Below are 16,667 nucleotides of genomic sequence, written 5' to 3'. Positions count from 1 at the left end.
TTTTTTCGGTCGACCGTTTTTCAAGGTAAACCGTTTCAACCACTGGTCCGATTATGAAAACATTGATTTATAGTGTCCGCGCCAATCAAAATCCTTTTCAACCTAGAAATTCTCGAACAAACAGCTTCCCGAACTCGCGTCCGCGCCTCGAATGCGTCTCGCTCGCGCGTAGCACAAAAAAACAGATTTTTGCTCCAAGTGACGATTTTGAAAAATTCATATCTCGATTCTAGCCGTCGGATCGAGCTGAAATTTGGACACCAGCTTCAAAATATTTTGAAATTCATTCTGATTGGTGAAGATCAGATTTGGATCTCTTTAAAATTAAATATGAATTTTCGAACAAGGGTGCTCCGTAAGTCACTCTTCAAAAATCTATTTTTCTACAAAATCAATCCGAAGAGTGAAATGCACACACATGAACTAAAACACATAAAACAATATGAATGCACACAAAATAGATATAAAAATATCACGAACTAATGCATACAAAATGCACTTATCAACAGTCTTTGATACGTTCAAAAATTTCAAATAAAATAAATTATCTAAAACTGATAATCAACGAACAAATTTCTTCAATAAATCGAGCCGAATGATCCCAAAATATTTTTGGGTATCAAAGCAAACATGTGAGATGGCTCGTCCGAAGACGAAGTCACTCTGATGCTCAAGTCAGTATAGGATTCAGTATAAAAGATATGGAAATTGCAAAGTAAAAGTATGAAAAAGACATAAACAAGATGTGGCCAAGATTCATGTGCTCCATCTTGATGCATCACTCTATGCTCCATGTGCTAAATGGTTGACACGTGTATTTTGATTGATTTCATACAATTTTATTTTAGAAATATTTTTACTTCCTATTTTCTAGCAAACAAAATCTTAATAAATTCTCCACCCATTTATTATATCACATATTTACTAAATCAATCAAAACAAATTCATCTTTTGTCATCTTTGAAATATTTCTACGACAACTGAACAAGTTTAAAATATAATAATTATAAATTTAAATATATATATACACACACATTGACTTATGAATTATGCCTATAAATCATTCGAAAAGATAGTACATTTTTTTTAGAAATTTAATTATTAATTTTATTTTTTATTTTATCGAAGACGCTTCCCTCTATTTACCAAATCATTTTTTTTAAAAATGTTCATCCTTCTCTTTGAAATGTTTCCGTACAACCACCACAATATTAAAAAATACATGATAATTAACAATTAGCATAAAATATCAAAAAATTGAATTTTTCCGAATAAAATATATTCAATCTCATCAAATAAACGAAATATATATATAATATAATATAATAAAAACTTATTAGACGAATTACTGAAACAAAACCCTACCTCAATATTTTTATTCTTCTCCTCCTAAAAAACCAAGAAAAGTCGTTTTTTTTTTCGTGATCGAGGTATGTTATTTTACTATCTTTTATTTTATAAAAATATAAATCACATATTTATGTAGTTGCATATGATTCTTCTGATGATAAGGTTTCTTGTAGTTGCAAAAAAATTGAGTTTGCAGGAATTCTATGTTCACACGCTCTCAAAGTGGTCACTTTTAAAAATGTTGTGGGAATTCCTGAGTCATATGTTAAAAAAAAGGTGGACTAAACATGCTAAAAAATGGGTTGCTGAAACTTCTGAAAGGATAAAGGAATCTTTGGATGTTATAAAGGAAGAAGATGAAAAGGTAAAGATTGGGGTGCATTAAGGAGCTATGTCGGGTGCATAATCAATTACACGTGTTGCATTGACAGAAGAGACATGAAATTGTAAGAGGTCTTATGCATAAGGGAATTGAGGAAGTTGATATAAGTTTGGCAAACAGAGGGACATCAAAGCAAACTTTGTGTCACAACGTAAGAACTAGAAAAAAAAAATTTAAAGGATGATTTCGGTGAAATTACAGTGAAAGACTTTAAAGTGAAACAAAATTCAAGGGTGAAATCTGGAAAACGACCGAAATGTGCTTTGGAAAAGACCAAAAGACAGAAAAAGTCAAATCCCGAGAAATAGGCGATGCACCATCCTTGCTGCTACGTACGTTTTCCTTGACAGATTCAGCGCCGGATACTTGGCACAGCCCTTTCAGGTACGTAATTCATTTATTTATGGGTACTAGTTTTTTAAATTAAATTAATATATCACATACTTATTTTTATGATATTCATAATTGCAGCGATAAGTTCTGCATTATTTGATTTGAATGTTGTAGCAATTAAAAGCCACTAAAATGCTATATACCAGACGAAGCCCAAAACTCACCTAAAAAGTGATGAACAACTCATGTGTTAAAATACTAGAGCATGCATATAATGTTTTTGATTCTTTATATTATTTTTTTAGTTTGATTCAAGAAATTAAACATTTGATGTTGGATTTATTATTTTGATTTACTTTATATCGCTATTATTATATGATTTTATTTTATCAAATTTTTTTTATATTTGCTCATATGTTTTGTACATTCGATAAAGAGTTAAATTCTTTGATAGGATAAAAAATAAAATTAATATTTAAATTTCTAAAAAAATTGTACTATCTTTTCGAAAGATTTATAGGCATAATTCATAAATCAATGTGTGTATATATATATATATATTTAAATTTATAATTATTATGTTTTAAAGTTGTTCAGTTGTCGTAGAAATATTTCAAAAATGACAAAAGATGAATTTGTTTTGATATAAATATGTGAGAATAAATGGGTGAAAAATTTAATAAGATTTTGTTTGCTAAAAAATAGGAAGTAAAAATATTCCTCAAATAAAATTGTATGAAATCAATCAAAGTACAAGTATCAACCATTTAATACATAGAAGCATAGAGTGATACATCACGATGGAGCAGTAGAATCTTGGCCCCCTAATATTACCCATCATCATTTTTATCCTAGACGTAAATTCCATGAATACCCTTTCTCTCCAACCTAAAACTCACACCTGCAAAGGGAATTTTGGTAAATAAAAAATAAAAAAATTTAAACCAATACTTCATATTATTCTTATAAATCAAACCAAATTTACAACACAAATTATCAAATCTTATCATATCCGTTATTGTTCATTTACTAATTGAATCCTATCAGTTGAACCAATCTCTGCCTTAATGCATTAAAAAAAACACAATGTGGCTATAAATCAAAACTGCCCCATAAATTTATTTGCATCATGATTTCGAGCATGGATATTTAGCAGTGTTTGCAACAACTGTTTTTTAAGTGCTTCTCAGCTTGTACATACAATGTTCAAACACTTTATTAGCTAAAAGGTTGGAAGCACTTAAACTATCTTAGTCCATTTTAAGATGGAAACTGGTCTTCTCAAAATTCATATGCACAATAATCTTTCCAATATTATCATTTTCCTTTAAAAGGTTCAGGGCTTTTTGAGCTTCAGTCACTTCAAAACGATGCCACACTACAACGAAAACCTTTTTTGTAAGAATGGCAGGCCACAAATGAGTTCTCATTTGTGCAATCACAGAAGCTTTATAACCCACATCTCTAGATGGTAGATCAAAAACTGCAAACAACAATAATAAATTGTACGCTTAAGAAACAAACGAGGATGAGTATTCTAGCCAACACCAAGCAATATTACAAAGAAGGTAATAATTTTTACCTTTGATTTCAGCCTGTTTGTTTTCTAGCATAGCAAGATCTATGCTATTAGATAACATTCCATGCAAATCCACAATGAAAACCTTACCCCTACGACGACAGCAGTCAATGTTTCTTTCAAGATCGGAAGCTCCGTAATCAAGAACAAAATCAACACCTGAAAAGATGATTAGCAACTAGGCGGGGAAAAAAAGTTCTCCACAATTTCAGTTTACTCTAGACAACACGTCAGTTTACAAACACTGAAGTGTAAATTAACATGCTACTTTAATAAGAAAACCGTAGTAGCCATGAAGTTTAGGAAAAACTCGAGATTTATCGCTTTCAAAACAGACTAATTACAATAGAAGATGCTTAAATGCATAGACCAAATGACATAGGATATTCCTACAATTATGGGCTATACAATCAACTAGTCGATACACCTCAATCTTAACAAAAATAAACAGATCCATTTATATCTTTCTATTATTACAATATATCTTTCTACTTTCTACACCTTAGCATCATTACCACTATATAGAAGCATTTGGAAATTTAAAATCCAATTGAATCTCCAATAATATTAATCAACTAATTATGAATCTCTTATGATTTAAGGTGATAAAAGAGGCCAATAGGCATCACCCATTCTAAAACAATAACAATCAAGCCTTTATTCTACTAAACAAGATCAGCTTGTCAAGGTCCATAACTTCATGCAGAAATAGGTTTCTAGTAGTTTAAATAGTATCAGCCTGCATATTTTTCAGGTTTAGGACAAGTTTGTATACGGGGACTGTAACTTAAAAAACACTTAAATAAATTCAGCTTTTTAAAGAACTTTTATTGAGATATTAGTATAGTGTGAGGTGATCTTGCTTTATTATAGTATAAATTAATCATCCTGTATAAATAAATACTTTATATATACTATAGAAAGAGCACTAAGGTGCTCTTGCTTTATATATAGTATAAATTAATCGTCCTGTATAAATAAATACTTTATATATAGTATAGAAAGAGCACTACTTTAAAAATCACCACATGATATTATTTACCACAAATATAATACATATCCTTCCCTGGCAACCATCTATCAATCAAATAATTAATCGTTCAATTATCACATCCACGTACGGAACGTACCCTTGAAGTATTTGAGTAGGATGTAGGATAGTAATGGCAACATAGTAATTATTTAGTAGTTTGTTAATTAAATTTGAGATTAGTTGGTGGATTACAGTTTTACCCTTTTAAGTTTCAATGGTTAAATTATATGAATAATGTAAATATAGTAGGGTGTAATATTTCCATTCATGATTTGATTGATGTGTATATATAATAATTGCACAAAATTGCAAGTAAATATGTGAGGATAATTATCCCATCCAACCCTAATCCCACCGACTAAACACACGCAAACAATTAAGCAGCAGCTATAGCCTACCACATCCTATTGCTTAACAAATTATGTTCGGAGAGGAAAAAAAAATCATGCCAACCATCAAATCAAATTTCAATTGAAAAAAAGGTGCAAAGTTACCCGAGTATCCAGTTTTCTCGACAACCTCCCATACAAAGCTTGTCGATGAGTGATCTAAACAAATGTCAGCACCATAATCATAACACATTGAAAAAGTGTCGCTACTTCCTTCAAAAGGCATCAACAAGAAGGTGCATATGTCACAATCTAGACAACTAAGACATTATAAATCGTCAAGAAAGCGAGAATGGACTTAAGACTATAATGAAATAAACCATGTCACCTGTGGAGGCAATAACTTTTAAGCCCAAGTGCTTTGCATACTGTATCGCCAATGCGTCAATCCCGTTAGTGCCTTCACGAATCTAAGTATTACGCAAGTCTAAATTTGTTTATGGCTTTGATACAAAAGATAAGAATATATCGAAGAAAAACTCTAATTATAAATAAATAAATGCAAAATTGCGAAACAAGTGCTTATCCCTTTAACAAAACATAATGCCTCAGTGACAAAAAAAAAACTAAAAAAATTATACAGACAAGGTTAGTTAGGTGTGTCAGAACGGACTAGCAGGGTGGACCTAACCTATTTGACAAGTCTAAGGTTAGTCATCATATTTTGAAATTTAGGTATAAACAAGTGCAAAACAAAAATATGGATCACTTTGTAAAATATGTGGATCAGCGACTTTTTGGTCTTGGTTCTCACCAATATCGTTTTATCTTCATGCGTCTTGGCAACACACATTTCAAATAAAGCTGGCCATATACTGCATGATGCATAAGCTAAGCCCGCAGCATCATCTAAATCAATATCATCAGGTAATGGAAGAAGAAAGTCTGCCGGTACCACCACTTTTTCAGCAAACCCTCCTCCCTCGAGAATGGCACAAACCTGAAATTCGCAATTTTATGTTATGCGTTGCAAATTGTCATGCCTAGGGAAAATGAAAAAAATGCTTTCCCCAACAGTCAGTGAGGATAAAAAGGAAGGCAGCAGAAGAACATTATTTATCATTCTATAATTTATGTCTTGAGGGAGAGATGGCATTACCCTTTCTCCAACTTTCCAACAATTGACATTTCTTCCAACTGCTTCAATTATTCCAGAGCACTCAAGACCTGGGCAGACACCGATGGCACTTGTAACCACATCAATTATATCACTTCTATTGACACCACTGGCACGCACCTTGATCATTACTTCATTGTCCTTCATTTCAGGTATTTTAACTTCCGCCTGCTCTAAAATACTTGAAAAACGGTAATTTTTAAGTACCATCGCTCTCATTGTCATAGTAAGAGGTTGATTTCCAGCAAAGGCCCAAAAGAAAAAGAAATCAATGATATCAAGATAGTATCTTGCTGCCTGAAACAAAAGTTACGGAACTGAGAAATAAGTTTATATGGTAAGCTTGCTTTTTATTCTAAACATGGATTTTCGACCAGATTCACAGAAGGGATTTTTTGTTTCTGGCATCGAAAACTAATCATTTGAATCCGATTGTGGTCTAGGGTCTCGGGGATACTTTCTACATTCCGTATCATTATTTACAGATTTTTAGAGTCTTCCATAGCCCTTGAAATGCCCTAGAGAAGACAACAAGCAGGTCGATACTTGCCCCGGACATGTTTTGGGCTATTGCAAACCCTAAGTGCTATAATTTTTTTTTTTAAAAAAAAAAATCAACTTTTCTAGAACGAACCACGCAAAATCTGCCCTACCACGCATAATGAAGGAAAAACAATCAAGGTATAGGTTTCGAGGCAGCGAAAAGTTCAAAACTAATCAATGAACGAAATCGAGGTGCAACAGATCAAAGAAACAAGAATCAGTGGCTGGGTGGTAATGGGTAGGGTGGTGAGTGGGAAGAATGTGGTGTGGTTGGTCTGGATCAAGAGTCGTCGAAACGAAGGAATTGTACCTGTTTGTCTCACCCTGTTGCGTGCGCCACCGACGTGCTAATCTCGTAAGTTCCGTTGGCTGGGCGGCGGTCCGGCGATGGGTTGACCCAGCCCAGAGGATGGATAACTGCGTTGGGCTAGTTTTTCGGGAGAATGAGGCATATACACCAGGTTTTTTTTTAATTCAATAGATAAAGTTTTGATCGAAAAAATTATATTGCTCGGTTTAAGTGGTTTCTTTATTTTCCTTCTCTTTTTTCACGTTTTTTTTATGTGTTTTCTCTCTCCTCCTTCTCTTCTTTCACGTTTCTATGTTTTTTTTTTTGTCTTCTTTTTTCACTCCTCTTCCTCATTTTCCCTCTTCTTCTTCCTTTTTTTTTTATTCACCAAGCGGTCGATCGCCTTGGGAAAGCGGTCAACCAAGGCTTGGGCTCGGTCGACCGTCTTCCCTGCCCAAGCGGTCGACCAAGCCCAAACATTGTATATATATTTTATTGTGTAGTATTATTATAAAAAATATTAGTGGTCTAGTGGTTAAAGTCCAAGAGGAGAGAGAAGAGTCAGGTTCGAATCTTGGAAAGGGAAGAGGGAAGGGAGAGAGGAGGAAAAATGAGTGTTGGACATAAATTTTTTTTTCCCGGGGCCTTGAGAAGGCGGCGGGCGGAGTTTGGGTTTGGGTTTGCTTTTTCAGTTTTATTTTTGAATTTGTTTTATTTTTTTAAATTAAAATTAAAAAAAAAACCCGAAGAACAAGTATCCCTTGCCTCGTATTGATGACATGTTTGATCAGTTGCAGGGTACTTCGGTTTACTCCAAGATTGACTTGAGATCTGGGTATCACTGCTACAACTTAAATTGTAATTCACCCAAGTGTAGGTTGTCTGCAAGTAATATATTCGTGAGTACGAGATCGATCCAGGGAGAGGATGCTGTAAGTTTAATTTTAGCATGATATATTATAGATGAAAATATTATTATGAAACTTCAAATACACAAATTATAAAATTGTCAAGGTTTCAAAGGTTCATTGTTGGTTTATTTAAGATTGCTTAATAAAAATAAATAAAAGAAACTAAAATAAGAATAAACATAAAAGAACAATGAAATATTTAAACAAGTATATCATATAATATAATTCCCACTATATTAATATCAAATTAACCGATATTTAATACATGGTACTCATAATATATATATAGATGAATAAATATAAACATAAAAAGAACAATTAAATATTTAAACAAATATATCATATAATATATTTCTCACTATATTATTATCAGCCGATATTTAATACATGGTACCCATATTATATATATAAATGCATGAATATAAATTGACATAAAAGTAAATGTTAGATCAAATCACAATATTTTATTTAGAACAACCGGCAGAGCCATGCTATCGTCTAAATAAAATATATGACTTTATGTTAGATGCGATAAAGTAAATGTTAGTTGCGAAAAAATAAATGTTATATGCGAGAAAGTAAATGTTAATTGCGAAAAAGTAAATGTTAGTTGCGATAAAGTAAAAGTTAGATGCGAGAAAGTAAATGTTAGTTCAAATCACAATATATTATTTATAACAACCAACAGTGTCACGCTATCGTCTAAATAATATATATGACTTTATTATAAATAGATACTTATATTTATAGTATATAATTATTTTAGTATTTATTGTATCATATTTGACAACAAATCAAGGTAACCACATTCAAGGTACCAAGCATTTGATGTAAATAGATAACAACAAATCTTCCAAAATTATACCTACAAATAAGGATCAATTAGAAAAACAAAATAAAAATAGAAAAAGAGAAGAATATACAAAATATAAACAATCTTACTTGACCAACAATGAAACCTTTTCACCTTAACATAAAAATATTTAGCTTGCCATGAACATGAAACTCAAGAGTAAGGATAAAATAAATTTCATACTTGAACTTGAGAAATATGCACACTCAAACTTTTATTCTCACACACACAATATTTTATTTTACAAATGAGGACTTCTCTACACTCTTGCACACTACAAAGCTTATACAACACATCTATTTATAGGCCAAATGAGAGCAAGGGTCCAAAACTCATTAAATATGGAATAGTAAAGTTGGTGGGTGCTTGTCTCCTTGATTGTCAATACATTGACCCAGCTTTAATTGGCATGTTTGATACCTTAGACTTCCGATTTTGCTTCTGCACAAAACATATAACACGTAGCCCTTTGTCTGTAGATGTGTTTTGATAACTCATTCACCCATTTTGGATAAAATATGAAATACTTATGATATTTTTACTTCAAGCTGGTCATAGTAAAAGTAAATCTGTCTCCATTTTGATGTTTGATTATTTTGATCATCTTAATGAAGTTTTTGGAATTTCTTGTCTTCTACAAATTTGAAGATGCCTCTTTTGTGATTCTACAGGTTTTGAGATTACTCCATATGACCTCTGTAGCTTGAGTAATTTTATTTTTACCAAACTTGCGCAAACCGTAAAATACAACATTTTAGTAAAACATTTAAATATAAACACATAACACTAAAATAATACAACTTCATAATTTTAATTAAACTTAAATTTTAAAACACATTTTTTAACATATAAATAATTACAAATTTTAAGTTTCATCACACCCCCAAATCGGCTAATTACTAGTCCCTTAGTAATAAAATTTCATAAAATCACAAGTTAGATTTTTATTCCTTAATATATATATTCAAATTTGCAAACTTTAAAATTTTAAAACATACTTGTAAGAATATCATATGTTTATTTATAAATCTTGATATCAACTAATATATTAATATATAATTGGATGGGGTATACATATATATTTCACACAATATCAAAATATTAAATAAAAATAATTTTTTATATAAATATTTTCTAAAAACTTTGAGAATAATATAATCAAAATGAAAATAGAAATCATTTTCATAACATGTATATCTTCATAATATTTACTGTAAAAGTCTCAACTCCATATTCTCTCGGGTTATGATATATTTATATATATATATATATATAACTAGTTTTCACTCATGGAGTTGGAATAAAATTATACACTCATTAAAAATGGTTAATATGTAAAGCAGACAATCAAATAACCTAATATTGAAAATAAGATAGGATAATTTACAAAGAATAAACCCATTTTGTTTTTATTTTGTTTTTTTTTATTTTTTATTTTTTATTTCTATTTTTCTGTTTTTTGCTTGGCTGCAAAATTATTTTTACATAACCAAATACCTCCAATAGACTTTGAAAATGTAACATATTTTTTTTTCAAAGTTTATTTATTTGTTTATTTTTTATGAGGTAAATCTATTACATTGATAATTATAGTAGAGATATTAATACTCTACATCTTTACAATCAAACTTCAAACAATCTTTGCAGCCAATTTTCATATGCACAATAATTTTTTTTTTAAATGGGTTTAATCTAGTAATCAACCATTTCTTAATAATCAATAAAAGCTTATAAGTTGTTTTCTCAATTCTCACCTCTCACTCACAAAATTTATGTGAGTAAATATTGCATTTTTACAAATTAATTCCCTCAATTATACATGTTATTATTCATTCAATCAATATCACTTTAATTATATACTCATAAAAGTTTTATAGAATATGTTATTTGAAAACACACAATTATATATTATTTATAACTTATATCCCATCAATTACATATTTTCTATTAAATTTATAAAAAGAAGAATAAATAAAAATCTATACAAAAAGACTTCATTTTTTTAGTAGTTTGCAAATTAAATATATACGGAATATTAAAATCTAATCTATTGTGATAATATGATAAATAAAAACTAATGCGTGTCAGGAGTTTTTGACTCCTTACTCTGCCATTGAAAAAGGAAAAATATATATTATTATAGAAATATTTTTTTTTAAATTTTAATTTTTTTTTTAAATAAACCCTCCCCCAAACCTGAATATGACATTTTTTTTAAAGAAAATAAAGAGTACATGATGAAAGAGATACCACCTGGAATTTGTTGAAGATGAGGAACACACAAACCATTTCGTGACATGTTGAATCAATGATCCAGTTTTCTTTTCTTACTGGTTGGTTGAGACCAATTGATCTTTGTTATAGCCGAATCAGGTTGATGAACAAAAGCTTGGAGATCATCAATTAATTGGTCTTCATTCGAAGCAGAGATGAGCATCCTTCGTGAATTTTCTGAAATAAAATTTTGTTCCACGGCTACATCAAGAAAAGTCAACAAACCATCATAATAGTTATTGATATTCAACAAGCCAACAGGTTTATTATGGATATTAAGTTGTGCCCAAGAAACAACATGAAAAATTTCTTCTAAAGTACCAAAACCACCAGGTAAGGCAATAAAAACATCAGAATTTTCTATCATTTTAGTTATTCTCTCGTACATTGATGAAACTTTCAACTCTTCCCCAACCGTAACACCTGTAATATTTCCTTCAGCTAAAGCTGTAGGAATAATACCCAAAACCTGACTACCTCCAAGATGAGCTGCTGTTGAAATAGATCCCATTAACCCAATATTGCCTCCTCCGTAAACCAAGTGAATTTTTCTCTCTGCTAACTTTTTTCCAAGATTAATTGCTGCATCAACAAATATTTCATTCTTTCCAGTATTAGAACCACAAAAGACACAAATATTTTTCAATTTTTGTGAAGAAGATCCTGTCATGTTTTTTTTTTCTTTTCAAAAATATAGAGAGAGTTGAGTGATTTTATAAGGAAAACAAGGAATAAGACAGAAATAGAAATACAGATGTGAACAAAATGATGAAAATAGTAAAAAACAATAATATATAATAATAACATGCATGCGTATAAACAGTGATGTGATTGTGGCTCACAGTGTTCCTTCAATATTTATGAGTCGAGGGTTGGCTTACCATCCAATTTTCTTATAAATTGGCAAATAGGATCTTTTTTAGTCAGATTCCCAAGACCATTACCATGACGCTGCGCTTGGAATAGTTTTCATAAACGGAGAAGTTGACCTTGAACATCTCCACTAGAATGCGTCTCAAGAGTCAATGAGATATCATCTAATGATTCTTTACTCAGCCTATTCTTAATGAAATTAATTTTATCTTCTCTATTTGTGAAAACATATCCCAAAGATCTACATTGTCTATTACAAGTCCATCTGGCACAATTATGACAAGCATCTAACCTTTTAGCCCTTCTTTTCTTCGCATAGGTACTTTTACCTAGTTCAGACATATTTCGAAGAATTTTGGAACTTCACCACCTTATCGAACCTTGGCTTCAATTATAAGACGAATATCCTCCGGGATTCCTTTTTGCATAAGAATTCTCAATCTTTCACATCTGCCTTCATAAATCATTCTCAGAACTTTTTTAGAAACAGATGGAAAATATTTACCAAGTTTTTTGATAGCTTCATCCATAATATATATTTATATATATATATATATTCAATTATTTTGAGAAATTGAAATAAAACCGACTGAAAGTAGTCACAGAGTACCGTTATCCGCCACTTAACCGGGAAGTGAACTCAATTCTGCAAAAATAAAATAAAAATATAAGTAACAATTAAGTTGGATCATATAAAGGCATAAACTCTTCATTAAGAACTTCATTTTCTATAAACGGTTTAAGTCTTTGCCCATTAAATTTAAATACATTATTATTTTTAGGATTTTCAACATCAACAGCACCATAAGGATAGACAAATTTAACAATAAATGGTCCAAACCATCGCGATCTAAATTTTCCTGGAAACAAATGCAAGCGAGAATTATAAAGTAAAACTTTTTGTCCGATTTCAAAAGATTTTCTCATAATATTTTTTATCATGAAATGCTTTTGTTTTATCTTTACAAATCTTTGCATTTTCATATGCATCATTTCTTAATTCTTCTAGTTCATTTAATTGCAATTTTCTTAATTTAGATGCATCATCTAAATTAGTATTAAACGCTTTAATTGCCCAATAAGCTTTATGTTCAATTTCAACAGATAGATGACAATGCTTTCCAAAAACTAATCTATATGGTGACATCCCCAATGATGTATTAAATGCAGTTCTATATGCCCATAAATGCATCACTTAATCTTAAAGACCAATCTTTTCGATTTGGATTGACTGTTTTTTCCAAAATTTGTTTTATTTCTTTATTTGCAAGTTCAACCTGACCATTCGTTTGAGGGTGATATGGAGTAGAAACTTTATGTGTAATATCATATTTTATTAACAACGAAGAAATTGATTTATTTATAAAATGAATTCCCCCATCACTTATTATAGCTCTAGGTATTCCAAATCGACTAAAAATATTTTCTTTCAAAAATTTTATCATAACTTTATGATCATTAGTTCTACATGCAATTGCTTCAATTCATTTTGAAACATAATCGACAGCCACTAAAATATAAGTGAATCCAAAAGATAATGGAAATGGACCCATAAAATCTATTCTCCAACTGTCAAATATTTCAATAATCATTATTGGATTTAAAGGCATCATGTTTCGTTTTGAAATTGAACCCATTTTCTGACAATTCTCACAAGATTTGCAAAATGAATGTGTATCTTTGAATAAAGAAGGCCAATAAAATCCACATTAAAAGATTTTTGCAGCTGTTTTCTTTGACGAAAAATGACCTCCACATGCCTCAGAATGACAAAATTTAATGACACTACTTACCTCATTGTCGGGTATGCATCGTCGAAAATTTGATCAGGACAATACTTAAACAAATAAGGATCATCCCAATAAAATTTTTTGACCTCTTTCAAGAATTTATTTTTATCTTGTGAATTCCAATGAGAAGGCATTTTATTTGTCACAAGGAAATTTACAATATTACCAAACCAAGGCATAGTAGTAGCATAAAATAGTTGATCATCCGAAAAATTTTCATTTATTGGTATTTCATTTTGAGATGATTCAGAAATTATTCTTGATAAATGATCGGCTACTACATTTTCTTTTCCTTTTTTATCTTTTATTACAAGATCAAATTCTTGTAACAACAAAATCCATCTTATTAATCTCGGCTTAGCATCTTGTTTATTTGATAAATATTTTATGGCAGAATGATCAGTGTAAACAATAGTAGTAGAACCAATTAAATAGGATCGAAATTTATCTAATGCAAACACTACTGAAAATAATTTTTTTTCAGTTGTTGAATAATTGATTTGAGCACTATTTAAGGTTCTACTTGCATAATAGATCACATAAGGTTTACCTTCTTTTCTTTGTCCTAACACGGCTCCTACAACATAATCACTTGCATCACACATTAATTCAAATGGTAAAGACCAATCAGGAGGTTGTAAAATAGGTGATGTAGTTAAAAGATTAATTATCTTTTTAAAAGCAGTTTCACATTCTTGAGTCCATTCAAATTGTGCATCTTTTGTTAAAAGATTTGAAATTGGTTTCGATATTATGCTAAATTTTTTTATAAATCTTCTATAAAATCCCGCATGACCCAAAAATGATCGAATTTCTTTGATCGTGTTTGGTGATGGTAAATTAGCAATAACATCAACCTTAGCTTTATCAACTTCAATTTCTTTTTCAGATATGACATGCCCTAACACAATTCCGGATTTAACCATGTAGTGACATTTTTCCCAATTTAAAACAAGATTTTTTTCTTCACATCTTTTTAAAACTTCTTCCAAATTTTTAAGACAGTTTTCAAATGAGTTTCCAAAAATAGTTATATCATCCATAAAAACTTCCACAAATTCTTCAATCATGTCACTAAAAATACTTAGCACGCATCTTTGAAAAGTAGCCGGGGCATTACATAAACCAAATGGCATTCTTTTAAAAGCAAAAGTTCCGAACGGACAAGTGAAAGTAGTTTTTTCTTGATCTTCTAATGATATTGGTATTTGATAGTACCCCGAATACCCATCAAGAAAACAATAATAAGGATTACCTGCCACTTTCTCTAAAATTTGATCTAAAAATGGTAACGAAAAGTGATCTTTTCTAGTTGCATCATTTAATTTTCTATAATCAATGCACATACGCCAACTAGATGGAATCCTAGCTTGTAATAATTCTCCCTTTTCATTTTTTATAACAGTGATGCCTGATTTTTTTGGTACTACTTGTGTTGGACTTATCCATTTACTATCCGAGATTGGATAAATAATTCCGGCATCTAATAGTTTTAAAACTTCATTTTTAACAACTTCTTTCATGTGTGGATTTAATCTTCTTTGTGGTTGTTGATATGTTTTAGCATTTTCTTCCAAGTGAATTCTATGTGTGCAGATTAAAGGATTTATACCTTTTATATCTTGCAAAGTCCATCCAATTGCATTTTTGTGTTTTTTAAGTAGTGTTATTAAATCTTCTTCTTGTTTTGGTAAGAGGGTAGAAGATATTACAATAGGATATGTTTGATTTTCACCAAGGAAAGCATATTTTAGTTCTATTGGTAAGAGTTTTAATTCAAATTTAGGATGATCATTTTCTTTTACTTCTTCAAGTTCATTAATTTCTTCAAATAAATTTGATTTAAAAACATTTTTTGAATTAAAACTTTCCACTAAACAAACTTCAGATTGTTGATTTAAGTTTTTTTGGTGTATATTTTCTTCCACGATTGTTTCTATTGCATTATCATCTTCATCTTCATTAATACTTGGTTGTTTACATAAATTGAACACATTAAGTTCTAAAGTCATATTTTCAAAATACAATTTCATTATTCCATTTCGACAATTAATTAAAGCATTTGAAGTTGCTAGAAATGGACGTCCCAATATTACTGGAATTTCGTTATGTACTTCTATTGGTTGTGTATCCAAGACAATAAAATCCACGGGATATATGAATTTATCAACTTGAACTAATACATCTTCTACAATACCTCTAGGTATTTTGATTGACCTATCGGCTAGTAAAAGAGTAACAGATGTAGGTTTTAAATCTCCCAACTTAAGCTTTTCATAAACTGAATAAGGAATTAAATTCGCACTTGCTCCCAAATCTAACAAAGCTTTTTTAATTTTATTTTTTCCAATAATACATGAAATTGTTGGACAACCGGGATCTTTATATTTCAAGGTAGAATTATTTTGAATAATAGAGCTTACTTGCTCCGTTAAAAATGTTTTTTTCTTTACATGCAATTGTCTTTTCACAGTACATAAATCTTTTAAAAACTTTGCATAAGAAGACACTTGTTTAATAGCATCTAATAATGGAATATTTATTTTTACTTGTTTAAAAACTTCATAAATATCAGAATCATTTTTTTGTTTTTTATTATTAACTAATTCATGAGGGAAAGGAACATGTTTATTTGACTCACATATTATTTCAGATAATTTGTCATCAACTTTCTTAATCTTAGGACTCAAAGTATCATCTTTCTCGAAAGTATCAAGATTTTCATCCTTACTCTTTGAGTTTGACTGATCTTTGTTTTCATCACTATATGGATCATTAACTATTTTACCACTTCTAAGAGTAATAACAAATTTTACTTGATCAAATTTTTCTTGATTTTGATTTTTAAAATTAGGTTGTGGTTGAGATGGAAATTTTCCTTTTTCATGAATATTAAGTGCAGATGCAAATTTTGCAAAAGTTTCATTCAAATCATTCATAGATTGAATGTT

General features: G+C 30.2%; 1 protein-coding gene across 1 annotated transcript; it reads right to left on the bottom strand.

The window, feature by feature from the left end:
• Window positions 1-2,780: 2,780 nt before the first annotated feature.
• On the bottom strand, window positions 2,781-7,188 carry LOC140882155 (uncharacterized). The gene is made up of 7 exons (XM_073287956.1): window positions 7,037-7,188; window positions 6,166-6,364; window positions 5,821-6,006; window positions 5,395-5,476; window positions 5,172-5,279; window positions 3,648-3,803; window positions 2,781-3,548 (listed from the first exon to the last, which is right to left on the bottom strand). Exons 2-7 carry the CDS (start codon window positions 6,328-6,330, stop codon window positions 3,316-3,318), a joined length of 930 nt encoding a protein of 309 aa, XP_073144057.1. The 5' UTR covers window positions 6,331-6,364; window positions 7,037-7,188; the 3' UTR covers window positions 2,781-3,315.
• Between the last annotated feature and the right edge of the window lie 9,479 nt (window positions 7,189-16,667).

This window comes from Henckelia pumila, chromosome 2 (assembly GCF_033568475.1).
Source record: "Henckelia pumila isolate YLH828 chromosome 2, ASM3356847v2, whole genome shotgun sequence".
Lineage (NCBI taxonomy): Eukaryota > Viridiplantae > Streptophyta > Magnoliopsida > Lamiales > Gesneriaceae > Henckelia > Henckelia pumila.
Note: the sequence above shows the minus strand (reverse complement) of the source record. Positions and strands in the feature narration are given on the sequence as shown.